This window comes from Pezoporus wallicus, unplaced genomic scaffold (genome assembly GCF_028554395.1).
Source record: "Pezoporus wallicus isolate ANWC-B61680 ecotype Strahan unplaced genomic scaffold, APGP_CSIRO_Pwel_v1 contig_6787, whole genome shotgun sequence".
In the NCBI taxonomy this organism is placed as follows: domain Eukaryota; kingdom Metazoa; phylum Chordata; class Aves; order Psittaciformes; family Psittacidae; genus Pezoporus; species Pezoporus wallicus.
In genome coordinates this window covers 407,917-431,533 of record NW_026636951.1, presented here as the reverse complement: position 1 = coordinate 431,533, position 23,617 = coordinate 407,917, and the positions used below count along the sequence as shown (strand labels likewise).

General features: G+C 35.1%; 1 protein-coding gene across 1 annotated transcript in view; it reads right to left on the bottom strand.

The window, feature by feature from the left end:
• Window positions 1-23,617, bottom strand: part of ADGRA1 (adhesion G protein-coupled receptor A1) — a 281,612-nt gene that overhangs the window by 113,994 nt on the left and 144,001 nt on the right. The window contains exons 9-12 of the mRNA XM_057402264.1: window positions 21,597-21,795; window positions 20,182-20,331; window positions 16,717-16,878; window positions 11,941-12,156 (exon numbers count right to left, since the gene is read on the bottom strand). Coding sequence (XP_057258247.1) covers window positions 11,941-12,156; window positions 16,717-16,878; window positions 20,182-20,331; window positions 21,597-21,795 — 727 coding nt within the window. The remainder of the gene's footprint in view (window positions 1-11,940; window positions 12,157-16,716; window positions 16,879-20,181; window positions 20,332-21,596; window positions 21,796-23,617) is intronic.

Sequence of the window (23,617 nt, the reverse complement as noted above, 5' to 3'; positions counted from 1 at the left end):
TATGATTCTATGATAAGGCAAATCAATTTTACTACTGCATGACTTTCAAAAGTACTAGAAAATCAGCAAATACAGGGTAGCATATCAACTGTATATACATTCCTGAAAACAGAAGACATATTGGAAAGAACATAATCATCACCTTACTCTTCCTAGTAGTAACACCGTTTTAGAAGAAGGATTGCCATGGCATTTCTACTACATAAGCAACTGGGACTAGCATAAGCCTGAACAAGTACATTACCACCTATGAAGAATGATAATCAGATAATCAGGCGAAGCAACTGGTTACAAGGTCATACTTAGTGTCTAAATACCGAATTATCTTGCTTTCACTGATGACTTAAGTTTGCCATATATCAATGCATCTCTGAGCCTAATGCTAAGAGAAAAAGATAACTTTTTAGATTTTTAAAAATTAAGATAGTGCCCTAGTCACTTTACATTTGTGTCTTTTGTTTGCTTGCTTTTTTAAGCGATAATAAACTGGGTAGATATTTCCAGGAATACAGATTATTAGCTAACATAAATATAAATTCCTTTTTCAGTGCAGTGAATCCATTGGGATTATAAAATGGCAAATCAGGCCTCAAGAGTACAGCAACAGGTTTTCTAAATATTTATTGCAGATACTCAGCTATCAATAGATTCTAACATTCACTGCTAGTTTTCAATTACATCTAGAATGATGTTTCACTCTAATGAAACCCCCAAAACCAAAACACTGAGAACCACTGTAGCAAAAGGTACTCAGTGAGTCTGATCCTCTTTGAAAGTTCCTTCCTTAAAGAAACTCTAGCAATTGCACAGTGGAGGAAAACTGAAGTGCTGAAGCTTGAGTCTGCCAATTGATTTGATTTGTTATTTGACAGAGTTAAACTAAACTCTAAGGCTAAGACATACTTTATTTCAAATATACTACATACAATCTGACACACACTCCCGTTAGACATTTACTTACTACAGACTTTGCTTCAATCAGACATGAATTTTCTGAAAAGGAAGGATTAAAATATAGATGCCAAATCAGTCAAGTACACTGAAAGCCTACAGAGACTGAAAACCATTGTTGTGGTGAACAGGAGCTGTTAAAATAGTTTGGAATGCATATGTAATTCTATTTTATGTGGAAATTAAGAATGTACACATTTAAATTACAAGTACCACTTAAATGGCATATTTATGTTCTGTGGCATTTCTGTAGATGACTGCTGTCATCAGAAGTACAGAGGTAAAGGCTGAGGAACACAAAACAGCTGTAAATAACTTCAGTTCAATGAGTGATAATTATATGCAACTTTGATAGACTAGTAAGAGTTTAAAATTTTTTAGACACTTTATACAGTACTGATCAAAGTAAGCTTATGAAATAGAGGGCTTTCTGTAATGTCACAGAAATGTGATTTTGTTTTTAAGTGTCAAGTCCTAAGCTTACTTGTTTCTTGTTTTGTTTTAGAGTAGCAGCATATTCTGGTCAGTGAAGCATACACATCACAGCTGTTACATCTACTGTATGACCTGTACATATTGGATTAGCCATTGTGTTTTTCAGTTCTGGTTCATCAGACTTTTGGTCTGAGGGTCTTCAATCTAAATTTGGGAAAGAATACAATTCAGTGTTATCTTGTCTATCATAATTCACAGCCTCCACTTGTTTTGATCTAAAACAACTGGTCAACATCCCTTCCCCCCTCCCCCCCCCCCCCCCCCACCTTTTAAACAGGAACACAGGATGTAGGTAAAAATTCAGCAAAAGGATTAATGGCAGAAACCCTCAAGGACTGCAGTTCGATAGCGTATGCTATTGCATTTGCAAGCACACAGCCAGGATGCTAACAGATGTGAGCCTTTTAACAATCATCATCACCCCTGTTCCCAGTTTTTACATTTGTATTTACATTTCTACATATAGGAACAAATACAATTTATTGAAGAAATAAAAACAAGATGTCTCAAAAGTTCAGATAATTTTTTTCTTAAAGGAACCAATTTCCTATATTGACAATATTCTGGATACCATCTGTTGAGGAAATACATAAGGCATACAAAGATGGATATCAAAGTGCTACTGGGATTCCTTTTCTCTATATATATTTGCTGCAAAGCACCTAGCCTATTAGACTCCTACTGGAGGGAGAAAACAAGGCTAAATTGAGCTTCAGACTGACCCTTCATGGCTCTGCTTATATCCACTTTTTCACTAACATTTGGAAGAACATTAGGTTCAAGTTTCTTACTGAAGCACTGAATCTTTCTAGCCATTGTAAGTATAATTGTAACTTCTGATTAGCATTTTTAAAGTATTTTTTAGTTACTCATTGATACCAATAGAAGAAAGCAGTACAAGGCCTGACTGAAGAGTCACTTAAAACCATTTGTTTTTCTCAAGTTCACTAAGGAAATCTATTTGTTGTATTTCATTATGAAGTTCTCTCAGAAATAAAGGAAAGCTGCATGAGAATTTTATTCCCTAAAAGAAATTTGTGAAGCAAGTTAACTTTAGAAGGACTGTCCATGAATAAAGTCAAACACTGAATATAATAGACCTAGTGAATTACATAGAACTGGGAAATTTTGAAGATGAAGCTTTTGTAACTCACACATGGGAAGTTACGCTATGATCACAACTGTATTTTTCAGGTCTGAATGCACAATGTTCAATAGCAGTTCAACTAATTTACAACCTTTCCTTGATATTTAACACATATTATGCAAACCATACATAAATCAATGCAGGAAGAGTTCCCAGCATGAGCATGAATCAGCGTATCAACAATCACTCGGTTAAAAAAAAAACAGTTTTCATTGAGACGGGCTCAAGAAATCTTACATGCATCTGTCCCCCCAATGGGACAGTAGTCATGCACTTCTACATTCTATTTTGAAAGTGTAACACATGATATTCAGTGTAAAATGGCAGACAAGAATGAAGAACAGTCTCTGACAACTCTTCTAATTACACAAGTACACAAGTCTTGTCATAAAGTTTTGTTTGTTTGGTTTAAAATAAACAAACCCAAAACAACAAACAAACAACTCTCTTCCCTGATCACCAATTTTTCCCTCTTCCCACACCCTCTAACAATATACTTTTTAACAGAGGACAGAATGATCTCATGAGGACTGTAAACCCAACAAACTGATTCTACTACTTTCCCCTTCTTCCCACACTCATTTCCGCTTAGTGCTCCCTCTCTACTTTTTTTAGGAGACAATCCTAAGTTCAGAAAACAGATCAAACTCGGCTAGCTTATAGGCATCATATCAATATCACTTATCCATGTGCTCACTATTCCTTCCAGAATAACTTTTGATAACCACACACACACAGATACCAGGACTTGCTTAAAGATTCCACGATAAAATTATATATATGCAGGTACATGTGTCCTCATAGATGCACACAAATTTACCACTCTTTTCATACAGTAGAGAATACCAGAAATTTACCTTGACTTTTCCAATTAAAAAATACTCTCACATCATTATTTCATCTATGTATTTTTTGTGAATACACTATATTAAATCAACAACTAGCACAAGAAAATTTTTTAATTTACGGTATTTTACATGGTTTTAGATTGATGAGTTAGATTACGCTAAGTACATATAGATTCACCATGACACAGAACATCTCCCAAGTTCTACAAAGTGGTAACAGTCAACAAAATAAGGAAATACTGAATAACCTAAAAAGGAAACTCGACAGATTTCGACTAGTGTCTACATTTTTTTGGAAGTAACAAAAAAATCAGGGTGAATTCCATCTCCCAGCTAAGCCTACTTAAACCACAGAAACAGCACTCACTCAATGAATTTCCTCATAAACAGGAAACAACAGGGCAATATTGGCAGTAATATTTTAACTCAAATTTCATGTCCTGTGTCATGGAGACAGTTCTGCAGCATCCTAGTCTTTTCATGAATCAACTCTTCATAAGTCACTTTGAAAAAGGTATTCTACATAATTACACTTCTAGGTCTACACTGTGCTTAAACTACAGCTCTAATATGCCCATTTCCTGGAGTGAAAACTTGCATTCCATTGCCGACTTCCAGTACACATTCAGTAATGATGATCTGGCTTTTTGAGATACTGTATGAGAGTCTCTCAAAAATTCCCACAACATAAAAATTATAGCGTCCTAACAACTACATAGAAAATCATGCAAACTAATTCTTATACAGCCAGAAAACCAAAAACTACTCAAAAATACTTTTTTGATATGTGACCTTACATACTGCTGTGTTTTCTGTGGTCAGATAGCATCCTTAAGGGAAGCTCAAATCAACACTGTAAGTTTCAGAAGGAAGAAGACTGTACCTTTCAGTGAGCACCTTTATGACATATGCAGGTTTTGAATGTTCCAGAACGAACCTACTCACCTCTGTGCCATTGGCCATTTCACCCTGATTAATATATACATTTTGAGACTGTGAAGTCAGGAAACAATTAAGAGTTTCTAGGAGTAGAACCCACATTCAGAAAAAAAGTATCAGCCATATCACTTGCTAATCATCAAAGCAATCCATTTTAGTGAACTCTTTCTCATCACCAACCATCTGTGGTCCAACATAAGTAAATACCCAGAAACAAAGAAAAAAAAAAAAACAAACCCAAGAAAAACTTGTAAACACACTTCTACAGTTGCTAAAATTAGAAATTGTAAATGCCTTCTGTAACGGCAAAACCAAGTAACGATAAATTAGCTAAACCACGTTGTAGTGAAAATGGTTTGAGAAACAAAATGTAATTATTTATTGGATATTAATGTATGTTCTATTAAACAACATCAATCTTTCGCAGTAAAAATAGACATCAGAAAGAATTCTGAAAATAGTAGTTGAAAATATTCAACTTACTTACAATTCTTTAAAAAATGCAAAAAGTTGATTATTTGCATAGTAAGAAAATTAGAGCTGAGGTACAATTCCTCAAATGTCACTGCAGAACTGGGGATTTCACTAGCACTCAGTATTCTACTTGTTCATTATTACCTTTGTACCATTAAGTTAGCTTAAAATACGTTCTTACAACTATTGTACTGTGTTATTAACTGTTACCGAGTTGATGAGTTTTTGTTATGAGATTTATCTTAATTAGTATACGAACTATTATTTAACAGCAGAATGCGCACAGAGGAGTCTGATAGCTTATAACAAGGAAACTAATCTTACAAAGCCCTTAGGGAAATCCCAAAGATAAGTTTTCTGTAACAAAAGCAATGGTGCAGAAAATCAAAAGAAAACAGTCTTTTACTGAAACATTGTGGATGAGAGTGACAGCATATCTCTCTGATACATACTGACAGCACACATAAAATCAATATGATTCATACATATAGGAACAGGCGCTTACTTCACAATAAAGTAAATGTGAATTGAGATAACAGAATTTTATCTCAAATTTAAGTTGGTAGTTTTCATAGTGCTTTTGTCCTTGCATTTATTCTCTTCAAGCTATTCAGATTTCTTTTCACTTCTTCATACATACAAGTTAGACATCAAAATTACATAGCATTAAAGGAGAGCCAGTTAAATAACTTTAAGTTTTAAATATGTCTCTGAAACGTCAATACCGTAAACAATGAAATTTAGAAAACACTTCCAAGTGGCTAATATTCTCTGCAGAATAAGCTTATCTGCTAAAAGAGAAGTGGCAATGGGCATGATAAAAAAAAAAGAAAGGAAATGAGCTTTTAATTGCGCATTTTAAATTTTGTTCTAAGCATCTATGAAACAAAAAAGTGACACATTTTTCCTACATTCAAAAAAAGTAATGTACATTAATGTTTATATGTTAAAACACATGTTAAGCAAATATAAGAATTGTATAAACCCTTCTGCATACCTAACATAATTGACACTTATCCCACAAGTATGAATAGTATTTTGGCACTGTTTAATTTTCTCAATATTGAGAAAGATCAGCAAGAGCAGGAAAGGCATCCACATTATAAAAGACCATGAAGCATGTGCAGAGAAAGAAGGTATATTTAACACAGAACACCAAACTACAAATGTTAAAAGTTGTCATAGGTGTAAATATATAAAGATGCTGTGTGAGACGGAACAGTAGTAAGAAGTATAAATATACAAATGTGTGATTTCAGCTTTCCAGAAGAAGAAAGAGAGGGGTAGTTTGTCTTGTCTAACTTTGGTTTTGAAATGAAACCCATTTAATCAAGTGAACAGCAGACACCGGCTTTTTCATAGCTAGCACCCAGTCTACAGTCTAAACACACCTGTGAGGAAATTAATGCCTGCACAGAAAATACTAGTTTATATATCACATTGCTGTAATTCAATATAAATGAAAATTCCTCTCAGATCTTTTCTTAGTACTAAAGGCTTTTACTTAATTTAAATTTCATTGTAAAACAAGGACTCAGTGGTTGTAGAGATATCAACAGCTACTTGTCCACACCTCCTACCTGTCATGTCTAAGAATGAGGAACATAAAAAAAAATATTTAAATGCAAAAAATATAATGAAAGCGATTATTCAGAATATTAAATAAACAGATATTATATGTCTGCATAGATTCTAAATCACAATAAAACCCACTATCAGGTAAAATTTAAAACTGTATTTTAAACATCAAAATCATGTAGAATAAATATAAAGGGATGGACAGGTAAAAATATAATAAACTTTAAAATCCCTACATCACATAAGAAATCCCCTTGTGACAGTACCAACAACCTACCCACAGAGAAAGAAATGATGAGGAATGTGCTGCAGTACTCTCTAAGAAGCAATGTGTGCTGGGAAATTAGAGAAAACCATGATGGAAATGATGATGCCAACATAATTCATGCTATATTTATGATGCTTATAAACTTACTAGTTATTACACTCTAGAAATAAATAAATGCAAAATTATAAAATACCAAATTACCCTGATGATATACTGTGGCATACTATAGTATAGCAGTATTTTGTTGGGTGTGTTTGCTGGTATTTTGATTATAGAGTGTATGTGGTTATGAAAAACTTCAATGTAAACCTTCTCAACAGAAGACTCAAAAACAATTGTGCAATTTTTTAACGTAGAAGAGAATGAAAGATCTGTGCTGGGGAACAGTTAGCCTAATAGACTGGACCAGAAAAAATAATAATAAAAAAAAAAAAGAATAGCCATGTCCTGTGCAAGTTTCAGGAAGTCTTTTTGTTTCTTATTACATTTTAACTGAGTTTACAAATTCTAAGCATTACTTTGAATTCTAAATTTCCTTAACTGAACTTATTGCCTTGAAAAATTCTCTACATGCACCCTGAACTTGTAAAAATGCATCTTAAATGGGTAAGCAACTCAATGAAATCAGTAACAATAAGTACATGCTTAAACAAAAGTACTTTTCACAACCACGTTCACAGATGATTAGAATACACATATCATTACAAGTTGCCAGTGCAAAAGAAAGGTCTCTGTTAATGAGAATCTATCATCTAAAGAGCTAGAAGAGAAGTTTTAAATACTGTTGTTGCTTTTGTTTCACTAACAGAGGACAAAGTATTGCTCAAACCTGAGTCAAAACTAATTGGTTTTGCAGAAGTACTGTAAGAAATAATTTTTGGAACCCTACAGCTTGGTAACTGTACTTCTTACACTCTGGCTTAAATTGTAATTATTATTTTTATAAGAATTAGCTTTTTCATTAATGAGAAAGTTAATTATTGCACACTCGACTAAGCAGCTTCCAAATGGATATAATTAATTATCTATAGAGGCCCTGAACATTTGACATAAAGTGGATTGTAGGAAGGGCACTTTCATTATGAGATCTATTTTCTGCAGCTTCAAACTTTCTCCAGAGTTCCTCTCTGGTTTTCTAATTCTGTGCTTTATCCTTCCCCAAATGCCTTGTCACTTGGTGGAAATCTTTGCATTAAATTAATTTCTGTACTCCTGTGAACTTTTATATATGGATTTACTCTTATTTATACATTATTTGTATGGTCTCACAGTCAAAATTTATTTTATGCAAGAAAAAAACCTTTTCTTACAAATGATTGTATATTTTCCAGTAAGTATCTGAGACAAGAATGTTTCTAAAATTGTATAATGTCTCAAAGTGGTACAAGCAAGTAATCATAAGTTTTTGCTAAAGCATTTTAGGGTTTGTTTTTGTGGTTAGCATGTCTGTACCAACCACAGTACCAATTTAACTTGTAACATTTTATCATATGGGCATCACCTGTAATACAACCTGACAAATGAAAAGGTCAGTCTGACTCAGAGCATAGAGGAAATAAATACAATTGTAAAGATAAATGGAATACATGGAGAATATTAGGAGGAATTAAAATTTCAGAAGTCGGAGATTACACGTGAAAATATAGATGACTGAAATTTTGAAACTTATTTTGGCAATTCATTCCTGTGTCAGAAGAATAATTAAAGAGAGGAAAAACCTTTTTATTTGAAAAGTTTTCAATGAAGCTGAAACTGTAAATTATGTTAATGAAATGTCTACCTTAAAGGCCATGCCTGAATACTGAATCTACAGTCCCTTACAAACTACACATTTGATTTTGATAGTACATGAGGTTTAAAAATTCATTTTATGTTGAAGCAATTTTAGTGAGTCAGAGAAAGGGTTAATTGTATAACTGATTACCTTTGCGCACCTGAGATAGGTTACAGGATCAGGCTTAAACAGAGTGTAGGTTCAAAGTATGCTTCAGGTATGATATCAAAGGGGAACCAGACACTGGATTCATACTGAATGGTACTAAAATTTCGTATGCTATTCTCAGAGTGTGCAAGTTCAAACATTAGAGTAGCCTTGGTGTGTCATTATTGTGGTATCCTTAAGACCACAGCCAGGACATGGGACAGAATCATGCCTTGGGAGCATTTCTATGCAGGATCTCAGTCTGGAGTACAGGGCAGGGAAGATGCCCTTAAGCCTAACTAAACAGAGACTGTATCAAGATACAAGCCACTACATAAAAACCTAGGAAAATATATCCAAGCCATTTTTTTTCACCCACTAGAGTCCAGTCAGGCAGCAAAAGCTCTGTACTAACAGCAGAATCTAAACAGAATCTAAGAGAAGTCATCTGGGTCTAAATCCAACCAGGAGAAACTTCTGATCTGCAATAATGATAAGTGATTCTTTTTGACTTTTCAGATTGATTACAGTCTACAGAGTCAGAATTAGATTTAAAGATAAAAAATCTGTGTATCAAACTTCCTCTGACTATATGAATAACTCTTGCTCAGATGCCATCCCCTCTAGTAGATGCATTGGGTCTTCATCTTTCTTTGTGCTTTAAGGTATTTGGAAATGCTGCAAGTTAGTCTATAAAAGGCCCACTATGTATTTGAACCATGAGTGGATTTAGGCATATTTTAAATAGTTATGTCCTGAACTTTTCTGAATGGTGGATCTCTTTCAGAGACTTTAAAATTATTTAATTTTCAACAGTTATTTTTAACTTCCTTTGGTTTTACTAATTTATTATATTTTTAACATTTCTTCCCCTTTTGGGGGCTCTCTGTCCCACAATCCAGATCAGGTTAAATTGCGTACAGACAGCCACTGACTAAATTTGTATTGATTTACTACTAATGCCAGGAAATATGACTATGGATAAACTACAAAAGCTTGGTTGTATTACTAAGATAGTTTACAATCACCTATTTCAGTCTTCTCCCACCAAATGTCCACAAATTGTTTCATGAGTATTCACTTTTTAAATTTATAGTGCAATTGGTTAGCGACAGACAGATGGCAGAAACAATTGTTTATGCTTAGTGAGCGGATGATTTACAACATTATACATTTGAAGAGGGTTACAATATTTAGCACAAAAATATACAAATATTCTCTTTTGATGAGCTTTTTAAGGAAAAAAAATCACATTTTTATTAGAAGTAAATTAAATTTGTAATTGGCATTTGTATTTACTGATTTTAATCAGATTTTTTTTATTATGATTACTCTTACGCTAAATTGAGGAAGATTCTAAGAATAATCTCAGCTTTTAAGATGAAGCTCTAAAGAGTCAGACATAATAAAAAGCATTACTTTAAAATACAAGGACTAAAAATTGATAACTAAAACAAGCAACTCCCAACTCCATCGCAAATTCTTTATTTTCCTGACTTTGCATAGCACAGTCAGGTTTACTGTTTTCCCCCATTGAGCAAAATCAGAAATAATTTTGCTAGTGGCGGATGATAAATAATCCCATTTTCTGTTATCCATTACGATTCTATAGACCATTCTATTAACAATGAATAAATGCAACTCACTTCAGAATGAATTCAAGGAGTGCTTAGACTAAGTTTCATTAATTACACAACAATGAATGAAACATCTTGCTTTTTAGGATTAAATTCAAGGAATATATTTAGTCTGTTTATTCACAGGTGTCATTTAAAACCTGAGTAGACCTTAGTGTTAAAACCTAAAGCCATGAAACTAACACTTAGCTGAATCTATGATCTTCTGTATTGTGCTAATATTTACAAATTCATACACAGGTGGTAACTATTGATCCAGCTAGTGAAGTAATTTCTGTCACAATATATACCACATGCTTCAAAATTGCTTTGCATGGTACTAAGTTTACTTTCTTTCTCCTAGATTCTTTCTTTGTGCAATCGGTAGAGTTTACCTTCTGTATGTTTTATAAAGTCAGCTAGGTTCAAAACACATTAGGAAAGATTTTGCTGTGATCTTTGTATTGTGACTTTCTGCTAACATTTTAGAAAGGGACATCAAATAAGAAGAGGAACACGCTAGTGCTTGACCATCAAACTTTCAAGAGATTTATTTACTAGAAACGTTGGTACTCAGTTTCTGGAGTAATATCAAACATATTGGTAGAGATGATAAAGAAAAATTTCAAATGAATGTAATACCATGTATATTTCTATTGATAATGTTATTCCATACATTGCAGAGTGTTCCAGGGTTTCCTCCTGCTGAAATCTTGTATCTTTTAGATATCTGACATTTGGATTTCATCTTACGGATGTCAAACTCTTTTCAGAGACAACTTCCTCTTTTCTGTAGATAGACATATTAACAGGGTCCACAGAAGAAATTAACTCCATTGCAGGAAATAAATTTAACCTATTCTTTCCTTACTAAGATGACTCCCTTGTACCAGAAGATCCTGAGAACACAAAGTACTGTATCACTGACTGCACAGTCCATAAAGAAGATTAAAATGCACCAGAGAAAATAACTTCAATTAAACTACTTTCAAATTCAGTAAACAACTAATATTGTCCAGAAAAGTATCATTTTGTCATAGTAAGTATTCCAAGAAATAAGTCTATTAAAGTAAGATTCAGCTGAAGGATAATAAAAATTCAACTCTGCAGTACTTAAATTTAATAACATGCTCAGCCAAATGCAAAATTTCATTTCCTGCTAGTTCAAAATTTAATTGTTCCACTTCATTATTTGATAATAACAGTGCATTCTATTAAAAGGCTTATTTATTATTGCTTCTCTTCAGCTACTACTCAGAAACTCCAATGTAACATTCTTCCTCCATATAAAGTTCAGAAGTTAGAGAATGTAATATTATTTGTGGAAGTACAGGTAATTGCAATGTCAAATCCCCTTAGAACACCTCACTAAAATATTTCCAAATTACTTGGAAGTATGCTTACACAAAGAAAAGTTTTCAGAATTGGACCCAGAGATAAAAAAAAAATAGAAAAAACAAGACATTTACTCATTTCTATTTACATCCTGCATTCTTTCATTCCACCTGATTACGTTAATGGAATATCCATTAGCACAACAAAACATGATACACCCAATACACCAGTTTAAGGCCACTTGCATGTTGAGATTATTAATCAGTTTACAATGCTAACAACACATAAAATATATTTTTTTCCAAATCAGTATTCTGATGAAAACACACTGAAATAGCTAAGTTATATTCACGATTGTACTGACTTACCCTGGTAGAAGAATTCATCAGGGAACTATTCAAATTGCCAGTGTTGCACTTGAAATTCAAATGTTGATCAGGATGGTGATTTGCTTCCCAGCTTCCCAAATCACGCACCGCTGACTTGTTGGAATTTGCAGATATTTTCTGGAAGGCAGTGCAAGTCATTCCTGTGAAACTAGACGGCTTGATCATAAAGGCCTCCAGAGCAATATTAGAAGATACCTGTAAAAACATTGAGAAGCAGATATGCTGCTAACTCAAAAGCATAATTGCATTATTATACATGCACTAATTGTGCGTGCATGCACGCACTTCCATACATATGTGTAGGGTAAGAAAGAAAATGGAACTTATCTAAAAAAATGATCTAGAATTCTACAATGACATAGTGGGTTTGCTTGAATGTTGTTCAGGAACATATGTTTGTCAGTTATTATATGAGTTCTGCAAATGTGTCATTATCTTCAATGGAATCAATCTTGATTTCAAGCAATACAGTTATGAAGTGAACTATCAGTTACAGGAATTATTTTAAAAATTAACAGGGATATGCTTTGTATCCCAGAAATTAAACAGAAAGCCGCTTAGCTATTTGGTGGATGAACTGGGCTTTGTCATTGTTCAATTAGAATATTGAACATGACTACATGGTTCAGTACAAGAGCACAATATAGGTCTTTGGCCTACCCTTTAGTGAGGTGATGTGTCTAACTGGAGACTGTAGCGCAGTGCAGAGATATGTTTTTCTATCCTCAAGCTAGTATATTAATTTCAGCACAGTCCTGTTATAATCAGGGTGACTAGCTTAGACTGGCACCACACTGACTGGACTATCGTTTCTGCTTCCAGGCATATATTGTTTAGTGACCTGTGAGTGTATGCATTTTGCAAGTTGATTGCAATGTATAGACAATGGAGTTAAGCCACAAACTAGCAGGTTTATCAGAAGTTTAAATGTACAAATGTGGTAGCTTAATATTATTTTAATTTGCTTCTGTTATCCAAGCTAGTAACAGAAGTACCTTAAATCCAGTTGGTAAAAACTGGTGTGAATCCTACAGAATTTGGAGCATGTGGCTGACAAGAAATGACTTCACTGAAGCAAATCACATTCATTCATATTAACAAATTAATCTAAAGAAAATGTTTTGCATAAACAAAAAAAAAAAGGACAGGATAGAGGGTAGCCTAACTGTATAGAGGTCATGGTACCAGTACAAATTCAATTTAGCATGAAACACAGTGCATCACTTGCTGGTCCTATTTTGAACTTATGAAATGGTTTTCAAATGCATCTTATTCAGTCACTGATGATTCTGCATGTGTCTAAAATGAAACTACTGAAGCAATTTTATTTTTTGACAAAATTAGACAAAAATCCAGAAGCTTTCAGTATATTCTTTATACTTTTCATATAAAAGTAATATACATACTACTTTTAAAGTAGAAGTAGCCTAAAGATTCTTTTTAGTTGTTTTTAAATTCATAAAACATTCCTTTTTAAGAGTAAATTTCTACCTCTTCTGTCATTGCCTGGAGGTGATTATTTTTTATACACTTGAATAAAAATGCCAAAGATCATTAAGAGTCAAATATGTTTTCATTAAAAATGCAGTAGATCTTTATTGAAAAGTCCTAAGACCTGAAACTTGATTTCTCTGTTGTAGCTAGCCTCTCAAGGAGTTAAAAAATTTACTGCTTGCAGAATACTATTACCTGTATCACAGGAATCAAGCCACATTACTCAGTTAAAAGTCCTGTGTGGTTACAAGTTTTCTTTAACATAGGGAAAAGCCATTTGTGCATGGTTTCATTTTTCCTGCTATAGAATGGGTGTAATACTAGTTCCCTATTTCACATTTGTGAGGTGATGGTGAATAAGATGTATACCACATAACGTTGTAATGAGGATTGAAGTGATTTCACAACAGTGAGCCTTATTTTTAAAATTCTAAATACTAAATTCTTCAAAGACTTGGGATTTTGCACTCCCAAAATTCCTGTAAAGGCCTGACAATGTTCAAGCACTGTGAACATGCAATTCTCAACACATAGAAACAGATGGGTAAAATGCAAGGTAAACCAGTGCTCATTATGTAAGATTGTAAAATGAGCTACAAAATGGATACAGATGAACTTGGGGCAGAATTATCCATGGAAACAAGCCACAGTCAGGTACATGTTATGAAAAGCCACAAACTAATCTTGTCTCTAAGCAGTACAGATACAGAAATTGATAATTTGGTTTCCATTTCCTAAACCTCAGTCAAAGGCATCACTCGGCAGGAAGGCCAATGGGGATTGTTACCTGGGCAAGCTCAGAGTAGTGACGAAGAATGTGAGCGCAAACAAAAAACTATGTTTCAATTAGCCTAAAATATTCTGACATTAAAATTGGAGGAAGAATGAAATAAAAACTCTTCAGGGGTGGATTTTAAAACTATTGCATATGGCTGAGCCAGAACCACTGAGATAACTTTTATCATCAGCAGGAAGTTTTCCTTTTCAAACTGCACATCTGACATGTATACATAGAAATTAAATAAAAAGTGAAGAAGCACTGCAGAACAATACTGAAGCGAGATTAATCTGAGGGTGCTGAGGCACACAGATCCACCCTAGGAGTTCTCAGGTGCCCAGGGCACCCTTGCCCTCTCTGGCTGAACCTAGAGCCTCTGAGGGGACTCCCATCCCCTTCCCTCTGGCACAATGTCAAGCTGAGGCTCCCCCAAGGCCTCACCTGAACCCCATGGTGACTCCTGGCCACCAGCCCTGGTGCCCCAGGCTCACCACTGACCCCTTGCCATGGTCTAGCCTGGCAACCACCTGCTGGTGGCTGCCCCCAGCCTGCCCCTGTGGGACAGACCCTGGCTGGGGAGCCCCAGCCCTGCAGCATCCTGGTAAGAACCTTGTGCCTGCATGCCTTCTCTAAGATTTTAAATTCCATATGGCAGAATAACATCTTCTTTGCTGTACTGTAATATGATTATTAAACCTTAAATATATCATATGATATATAAAAATATATGAAATTATCTAGTATTTGAAAGTTGCTACTGGCTGCTCTTCCTGCAGTCTGTTTTGTATGCCGTTTGAAAGCAAAGGAGACTTTAGAAGATCTAAAAAAAGGTATCCATCCTGGTGTTTTTCTGACCTTGAAATCAGTCATGCAGCAACCTCATGGAATTAGAAGAACATTTTTGTCTTCCAAAACTGATGTAGGAGTAACAGTTATGGCTCCCAAGTAGCTTTTCAATGTACAGGGAACAGTTGAACATGTTATACACCTGACACAGCTTACAGAGGCTCAGTTTTTTTCTGGAATTGTATTATAAGCTAGTGGCTACCCAAGCTTCAGGGTTTTTATTTGTGGTTGTTTAAAATAAAGAAAGCAAATGCAGCTTCTGGGAGACACTTTGCTGGCTAGCATCCCAAAGGAACAGAAGTGTTTGGTACTGCATGAGATGACACCAGAAAAACTCCACAGCTTTGTTTATTTACAAATTGCAGTCAACAGTAAACTAATTCTCCTACAGACAACTATAAGAAGCAAAAAGATAAAGCACGGCAAAAAGTTTAGTGACACAGATCCACATTTGAGTACGCAGAATTACTGTTTACATTAATGTCAACAGCTTCCTGAAGCAGTGACAAGAAGAAAAAAAAAGACCTTTGGCACTCAAGATTAAAAGGAATCATAGAATCTAGAAGAAACTGAAATACAAAGCAACAGAGCCTTCCTGGCTGTCACACTGCAAAATGTTTCTATAAGGCACATTATTGTGTATTTTTATCAATTTGATTGTTTTATGCAAATGGCAATTAAATAAAAACACTTCCTTTAGAAAACAGCCCAATATATTTCTGTTTTAGGTTGAAAGACTGCTTTTCAAACAATGTACAGTGAAGGAATTAAGGCCATTATGCTCATTAGTGTATTTATGTAAATGCAGTGGACAATCGAGAAAATATGAAAGAGCTATTTAAAAGCAAGCAAGCAAGAAAATCAGTCCAAGGAGGGATAAGGCTTTAATGGATTTACCTAAAATTATAAAAGTATGAGTTTCAAGCTTCTAATTTAGATGCATTTCTGCTACTGAAATATTGAAACTGGCAAAAAGACAGTTTCTAAATGTCCAAATGACAACAACTGAGTATCTAAGTGACAAATTCATGTAGGTGGAGGACAAGGAATAAAACCAATAATTTCATACTGCTACAGTTTACTTCTAAAAAAACTAAAACTGACTACGAATTAGTAATCCTTATGACAAGATATATCTTTGGTGATAGTTTTCTAAACTCTTTAAAAAAGTATGGCTTAGAATCCTGTCTGAAAAGAATATTAAAAATCTTAAAGGAATAAGGGAGTATGTTGTCTTTTCTCTTATTAAAAGTTCACTCAGTCAACTTGTACCTTTCAAAATAAACCCATATACTACAGTGGCAAGGCCAACAGAAACTGTGTGAATAGTAAGAACACTAGAAAGATAGTGTTGTGAACAGTCCTTTGTAAGAATCACTGCAATAAATCAAAGTCACTTTTTAACACCATCAATGATACTCAAAAAATACTTCGGTCTTCAAAATAGAATCCAGAAGAAGAAAACAAATAATCACAGAGTACAAGTATATTTATATAAATTGTCTATGTTGTGCATCTGGCTTACACAATCTCCCTTCTCACTTGTCTATAGATTAGTTGGCTGTAAAAACTATAAAGAAAAATGACATTTTAAAAACAAATTCTGTCAAAAAAAAATTTGTAATTTTTTTAAATACCTTTGATATAACTTGAGTATTGCTGGTCAGTATTTGGCTTGCAATGTGCTCCACACATCGTACAATCCTGGTGCAGGCTTTGTCTTCTTTTTGAGCCATCCACAACACATGGTCATCGACCAACATTATATTGCTGGCAATTTCAATAAGAGCATCCCCAATCTGGAAGAGAAAATAAAACAAACCCCCCAAAATGGTATTGACTGGAAAACTCACAAGTAGGAAAAGAGTACAAGTGAAAGAAGGTACCTCATTTTGTTTGGTAACCTTCATTCAAAGACAGTTTCGATTCTATTAAGAAAATTAAATTATTTGAAAAATAAAGAAAAGTGCAACTGCCTTTAAGGAAAGCTTTTTTTCTTCACAATTCTAAAGCTTATCTTCTAGATACACCACAAAAACTGAGTCTCTCTTTGGGTAATAAATGCAATCCCAGAATTATCACACCCTTTCTTAAACTAATTAAAATTGACTATGCCTTTCTAAAGAGCTACTTAGTGTTTAATCAAAGGACCTTGGGGAGGAGAGGGAGTGGGACAGGAGGGGAAGAAAAATAAAAATAAAGCAGGAAAATATATTTGAAAAATATTTTTTCCTACAGACATAATGGGGTAAATTTGAGATGTAACTCAGGTGCCAATACAAACCTGCATCACCTCATTGTCTATACAGAAAGTGTAGGCTTATAACTTTGGATGTTTTGATTCATTCTTGTGGACAATACAAAGTGATAAATCTTTTTTGCCAAATGATATCTGAAGGGGGCCTACAAGGATGCTGGACAGGGTACTCTTCATCAGGGACAGCAGTGACAGGACAAGGAGTAATAGGTTTAAACTTCAACTGCCGAAGTTCAGGTTAGATATAAGGAAGAAGACCTTTACTGTGAGGGTGGTGAGGCATTGGAGCAGGTTGCCCAAAGAAGTGCTAAATGCTCCAATAATGGCAGTGTTCAAGGCCAGGTTTGACAGAGCCTTGGGTGACATGGTCTATGGTGAGGCATCCCTGCCCCTGGCAGGGGAGTTGGAACTAGATAATCTTAAGGTTCTTTCCAACCCAAACCATTCTATGATATTTTGCAGATTTTGGTAAGTATGACTATGTGCTTCAAATTTTTATTATTATATTGTGTTTAGAAAGCGTAAACATCACTGTGAATATTTTCCTGAGATTATTTCACATAGAAATAAAAATATTTATTTTTTGAATTCTAAAACTTCATTTGAGTGAGATTTCACAATTAACATGACCATATTACCATTATTTTTGAAGGCAAAGACATGAGATAGATAAGCAAGGTCATCACAAGTAAACCTTAATAAAAAGGTATAAAGAAGTGAAAAAAGTGACTGAGAGAAATATAGCTAAAGAAAAGTTAAAGAGGCTAAATGTCAAACTAATAGAAACAGAAAAATAAGGCAAATACAAAGACGATTCAGTAGGAAGGAAAACAGAATATTCAGCAATGGTGAAAATGGGTTAAGAAATGCCTGAGATTATGAAGTTGGATCAGTGTTTTCAATAAAAACTACACAAATTTCACATGCATTGCAAGGGACACAGAAATAATGAGACTGTATGTGAAACTTTATGTGACTTCCTCAAATATTTAATCTATTTTTGAGAACATAATTACTAGATAATTCTAGATGGCTATTGACAATGTGACAGAGTTATTGATACGATGAATAATAATAAAACACATTAACAGACTAGAGTGAGAAACCAAGCATACATCAATGAGCTAGGCAGTAACTTATTGAGGCAGAACAGTCTATAAATATACAAAAGGAGAGAAATCAGAAAAGGATGTAATTTATATTACAATTAAATGCATTAATGAAGAGTAAATGCATGGCATTAAAAAATACAAAAATTTGGGCTAATGCATGTACATATTCCTGGCAAAAAAGTTATAGTACATTGCAAATATGTCCCTGGTACTGCTGTTGAAGTTCTCTTTTTTAAGAGGTGAACCACCAGATGGGACAAAGTACCTATAACTTGTAAGAAAAGAATAATTCTGTGCTGACTGACAGAGGCATTCCCCAGAGAGGATGTACAGAAACTGTACTAGTTTGGCTAAAACTATTTTAAAATTTGATAAATCACATAAAACCTCTGTGTATGTATTTTGATGAATAATTGTTTTATATAATTGTAGCTTCAGCCGCTAGTCAATTGCAAACTGACACACCTTTGTTCATATGCTGCCTTGTATTATATAAAGTTCAGTCTTATTTATAATTACATGAGTGCAGCCTCATGTGTGAAAGACACTTTAACTTCACTTCTTTTTGTACCTTATGAGTGAGAGTTAAGAAACGGGTATTAGTAAAGAGCTCAATGAATAAGTAACATACTTTGTGAACTTGAAACAGAGGAAAAGTGTAAAATTCAAAACAGAAGAAAGTAACGGAGACAAATTGGAAGAACTGTTTTAAATTATGAAAAAAATATGGGATTATGAAGTAAGAGATGTAGAGATAAGCAGTGGAAATAGAGATGTTTCGATACCAAAATCCAGAAACTCAAACCTATTTAAAAGGAAGAAATCAATTAAAAGATTAGGGATGGTGCTCAGTTTTAATGGATAATGCATCAGCTGCTAGAAAAATAAAGAGGCTTTATGGTAAACCCAAATGTTTCTTTTGGATGGTAAATTTTTTTTTGTTAGCAAGCAGCAAGATCTTATCAGAGTTTTGAGCCGGAATACAGTTGTAGCTTTGAAACATGATTCTTCAAGAGCACTTGATAATACACTTTAGGTCTTCTGAAATTGAAGTTGGAGGCTTTCTCAAATTGGCACTAAAATGTTAACTGTTACAATCCCCAGAGCCAATTTTAACTACAGCTATCATGTATGGGTTATGAAATCTTCATGCAAGCAGTTACTGTGAAAATTAACAGTAAATGCTATGATGACCAGTGCTGTTTTCTATGAAACCCAATTTTTCCCACAGGGTTTGCATAACTCTGATTAGAATTCTCTGTAAAAATGTCATACGTTACACCAAAAGTTTCTGTAGCAATTTGCACTTAAAGATACATCATCTTCTCTTCATGTGAAGTGATAAATGCTTTTAGAACTCTGAAAATCTCCTGATGAAATGGAAAAAACAAAAGAAGCACATATAACTCCCATGGCCAGATGGAGAGTCATCTTAATTTAATTCTAAAATGTGAGACATGGTAGAAATTAAAATGAAAAATAATATTAAAGAAATGGCTTACTGAAAACCAATTTTTATCCCTAAGCAACAACACCTTTGTCAAGCAGATGAGATGGCTTAGTTGTCCTTTTTTGGCATAAAGCAACATATTGTAGTATATGCAGAATATCTGCTATCAGAATATTAGCAATCAATTTCAGATTTGTGTGCCTGGATACATTAAAAACGGGGCCATATGTGAAGGCTTCACTTCTAAGTGACTTTTTTTTTCAACATAGAGAAGGTATCTTACATCTTCAACTTCATCCACGAAGACAATTAACTTTTCCACTATATAAGCCAAATATATTACATCCATTTTATCCGCAAAGTGGGAAGCACCTCTTGTGTAGGCTGTCAGCTGGCGGGAAAATTCAACCACGGTTGTTAAATTGATGTGCATCTGAAAATACATCAGAATTGTTAGATGTTATAAATCACATCTCTTTGTTCTTTTAAAAACTGGAAATCACATCCATTTGTATAATGTTTGCTATAATTTCACATGGATTTATATGCATCATTAGGACTATAGACATAAATTTCAGGGGCATATGAATCGATCTTCAGCATTAGGCCTTAGATTTCATTGCTGTTATCTAAAGATCACAAGACAGACCAACAAATCCTGAAGATTTTTGTCTACTTTTTCCAGACTGTAACTAACTCGCCCCATAAAACATTACCCTAAGCTACTATCCTCGACTTGCCCACATCTTTAGATCATCGTTACAACATCAGTGGGGCCTCATATATACAGTGATGCATAGTGGGAGAACAAGGGACAATGGTAGTCAGTTGAAAGGAGAAGTGCAGACTGGTTATGAAGAAAATGTTTTCTGCCATGAGGATAGTCAAGCATTTGAACAGGTTACCCCAAAAAGTTGTGAAGCCTCCATACTCACAGCTTTTAAAGACCTGGGTGGTTAAAGCACTGAGAAACCTGGCCTAACCTCGTTACAGTAGAATTGACAGAATTTGAGAGGCCTTCCTAATTATTTTATCTTGCAACTGCTCTCTCTTAATGTAGCAATTATTTTAGTTAAGTATGAACACATCTGAAAACAAACTTCCTGTGGTGTTATCTTGCACTACTGATTGGGAAGAAATGATCAAGGAAACTGAAAGCTGTAAAAGTTTTTATGTCAGTTACAGGTTTGTGCCATCCTCCAGGCTGTCCCCTATTATGCTTTTCTTTCTCATTCATTTCTATCTGTTTAATTTTTATCTCATTCTCTCTCATTTATCTACAAGAAACCATTTAGGTACTATTTTTTTGGGAAAGACATCAAAAAGGCATTTAGGAGTAGGCTTCATATCTGCAGCTTTTTAAAATGCATTGTGGACAATGGCAATGAGGAAAGGCACTTCAGCTGACAAAAGTCTGATACAGAACTTCAAGAGAAATTAACATATTTCTGGTAAAAACACATTAGGGGAAGTCAAAGAAAGAACTAAAGTGAAGCACTGATGACACTGCCAACACTACTAATGGTCAGGTAGAGTCCACCACTCAGACAAAAAAAATAATTAAAAATAAAAAACTTCAAGTAAAACATTCTCTAAAAAGTCCATCCATCCCAAATTTGTGGCTGAACAGACATTTCTTACAAGCTATTCAGTAATATCAGTACTAGAGAAGGGAAGCCTTGGAATTCATAACATTACCTGACTAAAAGCATGAAGAACCTGAGTTACTTCTTGCGAATAAGGACATTCAGAATAGTTTTCTTCATCCCAACGTCCAGTTCGATTACATTTACGCCATGCCTTAGCCTCTTCTGCACCGTTGTGAAAGGCAATGGACTTAAATGAATACTGGAGACAGGGATGGTAAGCAGTTATCCCAGCCAAAGTTTTGGGCCATCTATGAACAACATAAAAATTAAAAATTACAACAGGAAATTTCTTATTTAAAGGCAACTTACAGTGTAGCAACAATATACAGAATGCATGAGGAAAAAAGCTATTTTAAATTTTACCTCATTATATTCTGTAATTACTTTGTTTCCTTGGAAAATGTCAAAATCATACAGGTTCATGTCTGACTGGTCATACATTACTTCTGCATTAATTCCAGGAAGGCTTTTGGTGATAAGGAAAAAATATGGATGGCATTTTCCCTAAAAATATGGATGGCATTTTCCCTATATTCATCTTTGAAGACTGCACAAAGCAGAGAGGCAAGTCCATGAAAAAAAAAAACACAAACCCTGCCCCACACCAAAAAAAAACCTACCAAAAAAAACACCCATAAAACCCCAAACAACAAAGCCCTATTACTAAATGCTGCAAAAGATAAATGCTCAAAATATTCCTGACAATCTTCGCTTTGTATTTTGACCAAACTCGACAAAGCCCTCTGTGCCACAGAGCCCCAAAAAGAAAAAATGACTGAATGTATCAGAAACCAATAAACAAGAGTTCACTACAGACTGTGTCTCATGGAAGAGGAAGGAGCTAGCCCTCAGTCGTTAAACTATTTAGGTATACATGACTTCTGTAGTATGATTTCAAAACAGTCTTTGAAAACAAACTATAAATCAAGATCAGCCAGAATTATTCTATTTAGCTCATGGAATCATAAAATGGTTTTGTGTAGAAGAAACCTCAAAGATCATCTAGTTCCAACCCCCTGTCATGGGCAGGGACTGCTTCCAGTAGAGCAGGTTGCTCAAAACCCTGTCTAACCTGGCCTTCAACACTTCCAGGGATGAGGCATCCACAGATTCTCTGGGCAACCTGTTCCACTGTCTCACCTTCTTCATAGTAAGGATTACTTCCTCAGATCTAATCTGAATCTGCCCTCTGTCAGTTTAAAGCCATGACCCCTTGCCCTGTATCACTACATGCCCTTGTAAAAACTCCATCTTCAGCTTTCTTGTAGGCCCCCTTTAGGTTAGCAGCCTGGAAGGCTGCTATAAAGTCTCCTCAGAGCCTTCTCTTCTCCAGGCTGAACAGCCACAGCTCTCTCACCCTGTCTTCACAGGAGAGGTGCTCCAACCCTCTGATCATTCTTGTGGCCCTCCTCTGGACTTGCTCCAACAGCTCCATGTCCCTCTTATGTTGGGGGCCCCAGAGCTGAACACAGTACTCCACATGGAGTCTCATGAGAGCCAAGCAGAGGGGGAGAATCACCTGCTGGTCACACTTGTTTTGATGAAGCCCATGATACAGTTGACTTGGCTGCAAGCACGCACTGTCAGGTCACGTTGGGCTTCTCGTCAATCAACACCCCCAAGTCTTTCTTCTACGGCCTGCTCTCAATCCATTCTCTGGCCAGCCTGCATTTGTGCCTGGGATTACCTCAACCCATGTGGAGCACCTTGCACTTGGCCTTGTTCACCTTCATGAGGTTTGCATAAGCCCACCTCTCAAGCCTGTCAACATCCCTCTGAATGACAACCCTTCCCTCCAGTGTATTGACCAAACCACATCGGTTGGTACCACTGGCAAACATGCACTCAATTCCACTGTCTATGTCACTGACAAAGATGTTAAAGTGCTTGCCCCAATACTGGCCCCAGAGGAATGTCACTCTTCACTGAGACTTCACTTGGTTATTGAGCCATTGACCACAGCTCTCTGTGTGCTACCATCTAGCCTATTATTTATCCATATCTCCCCAGTCTAGAAGCAAGGATGGCATACGCGACAGTGTTAGATGCCTTGCACATGGTCAGGTAGGT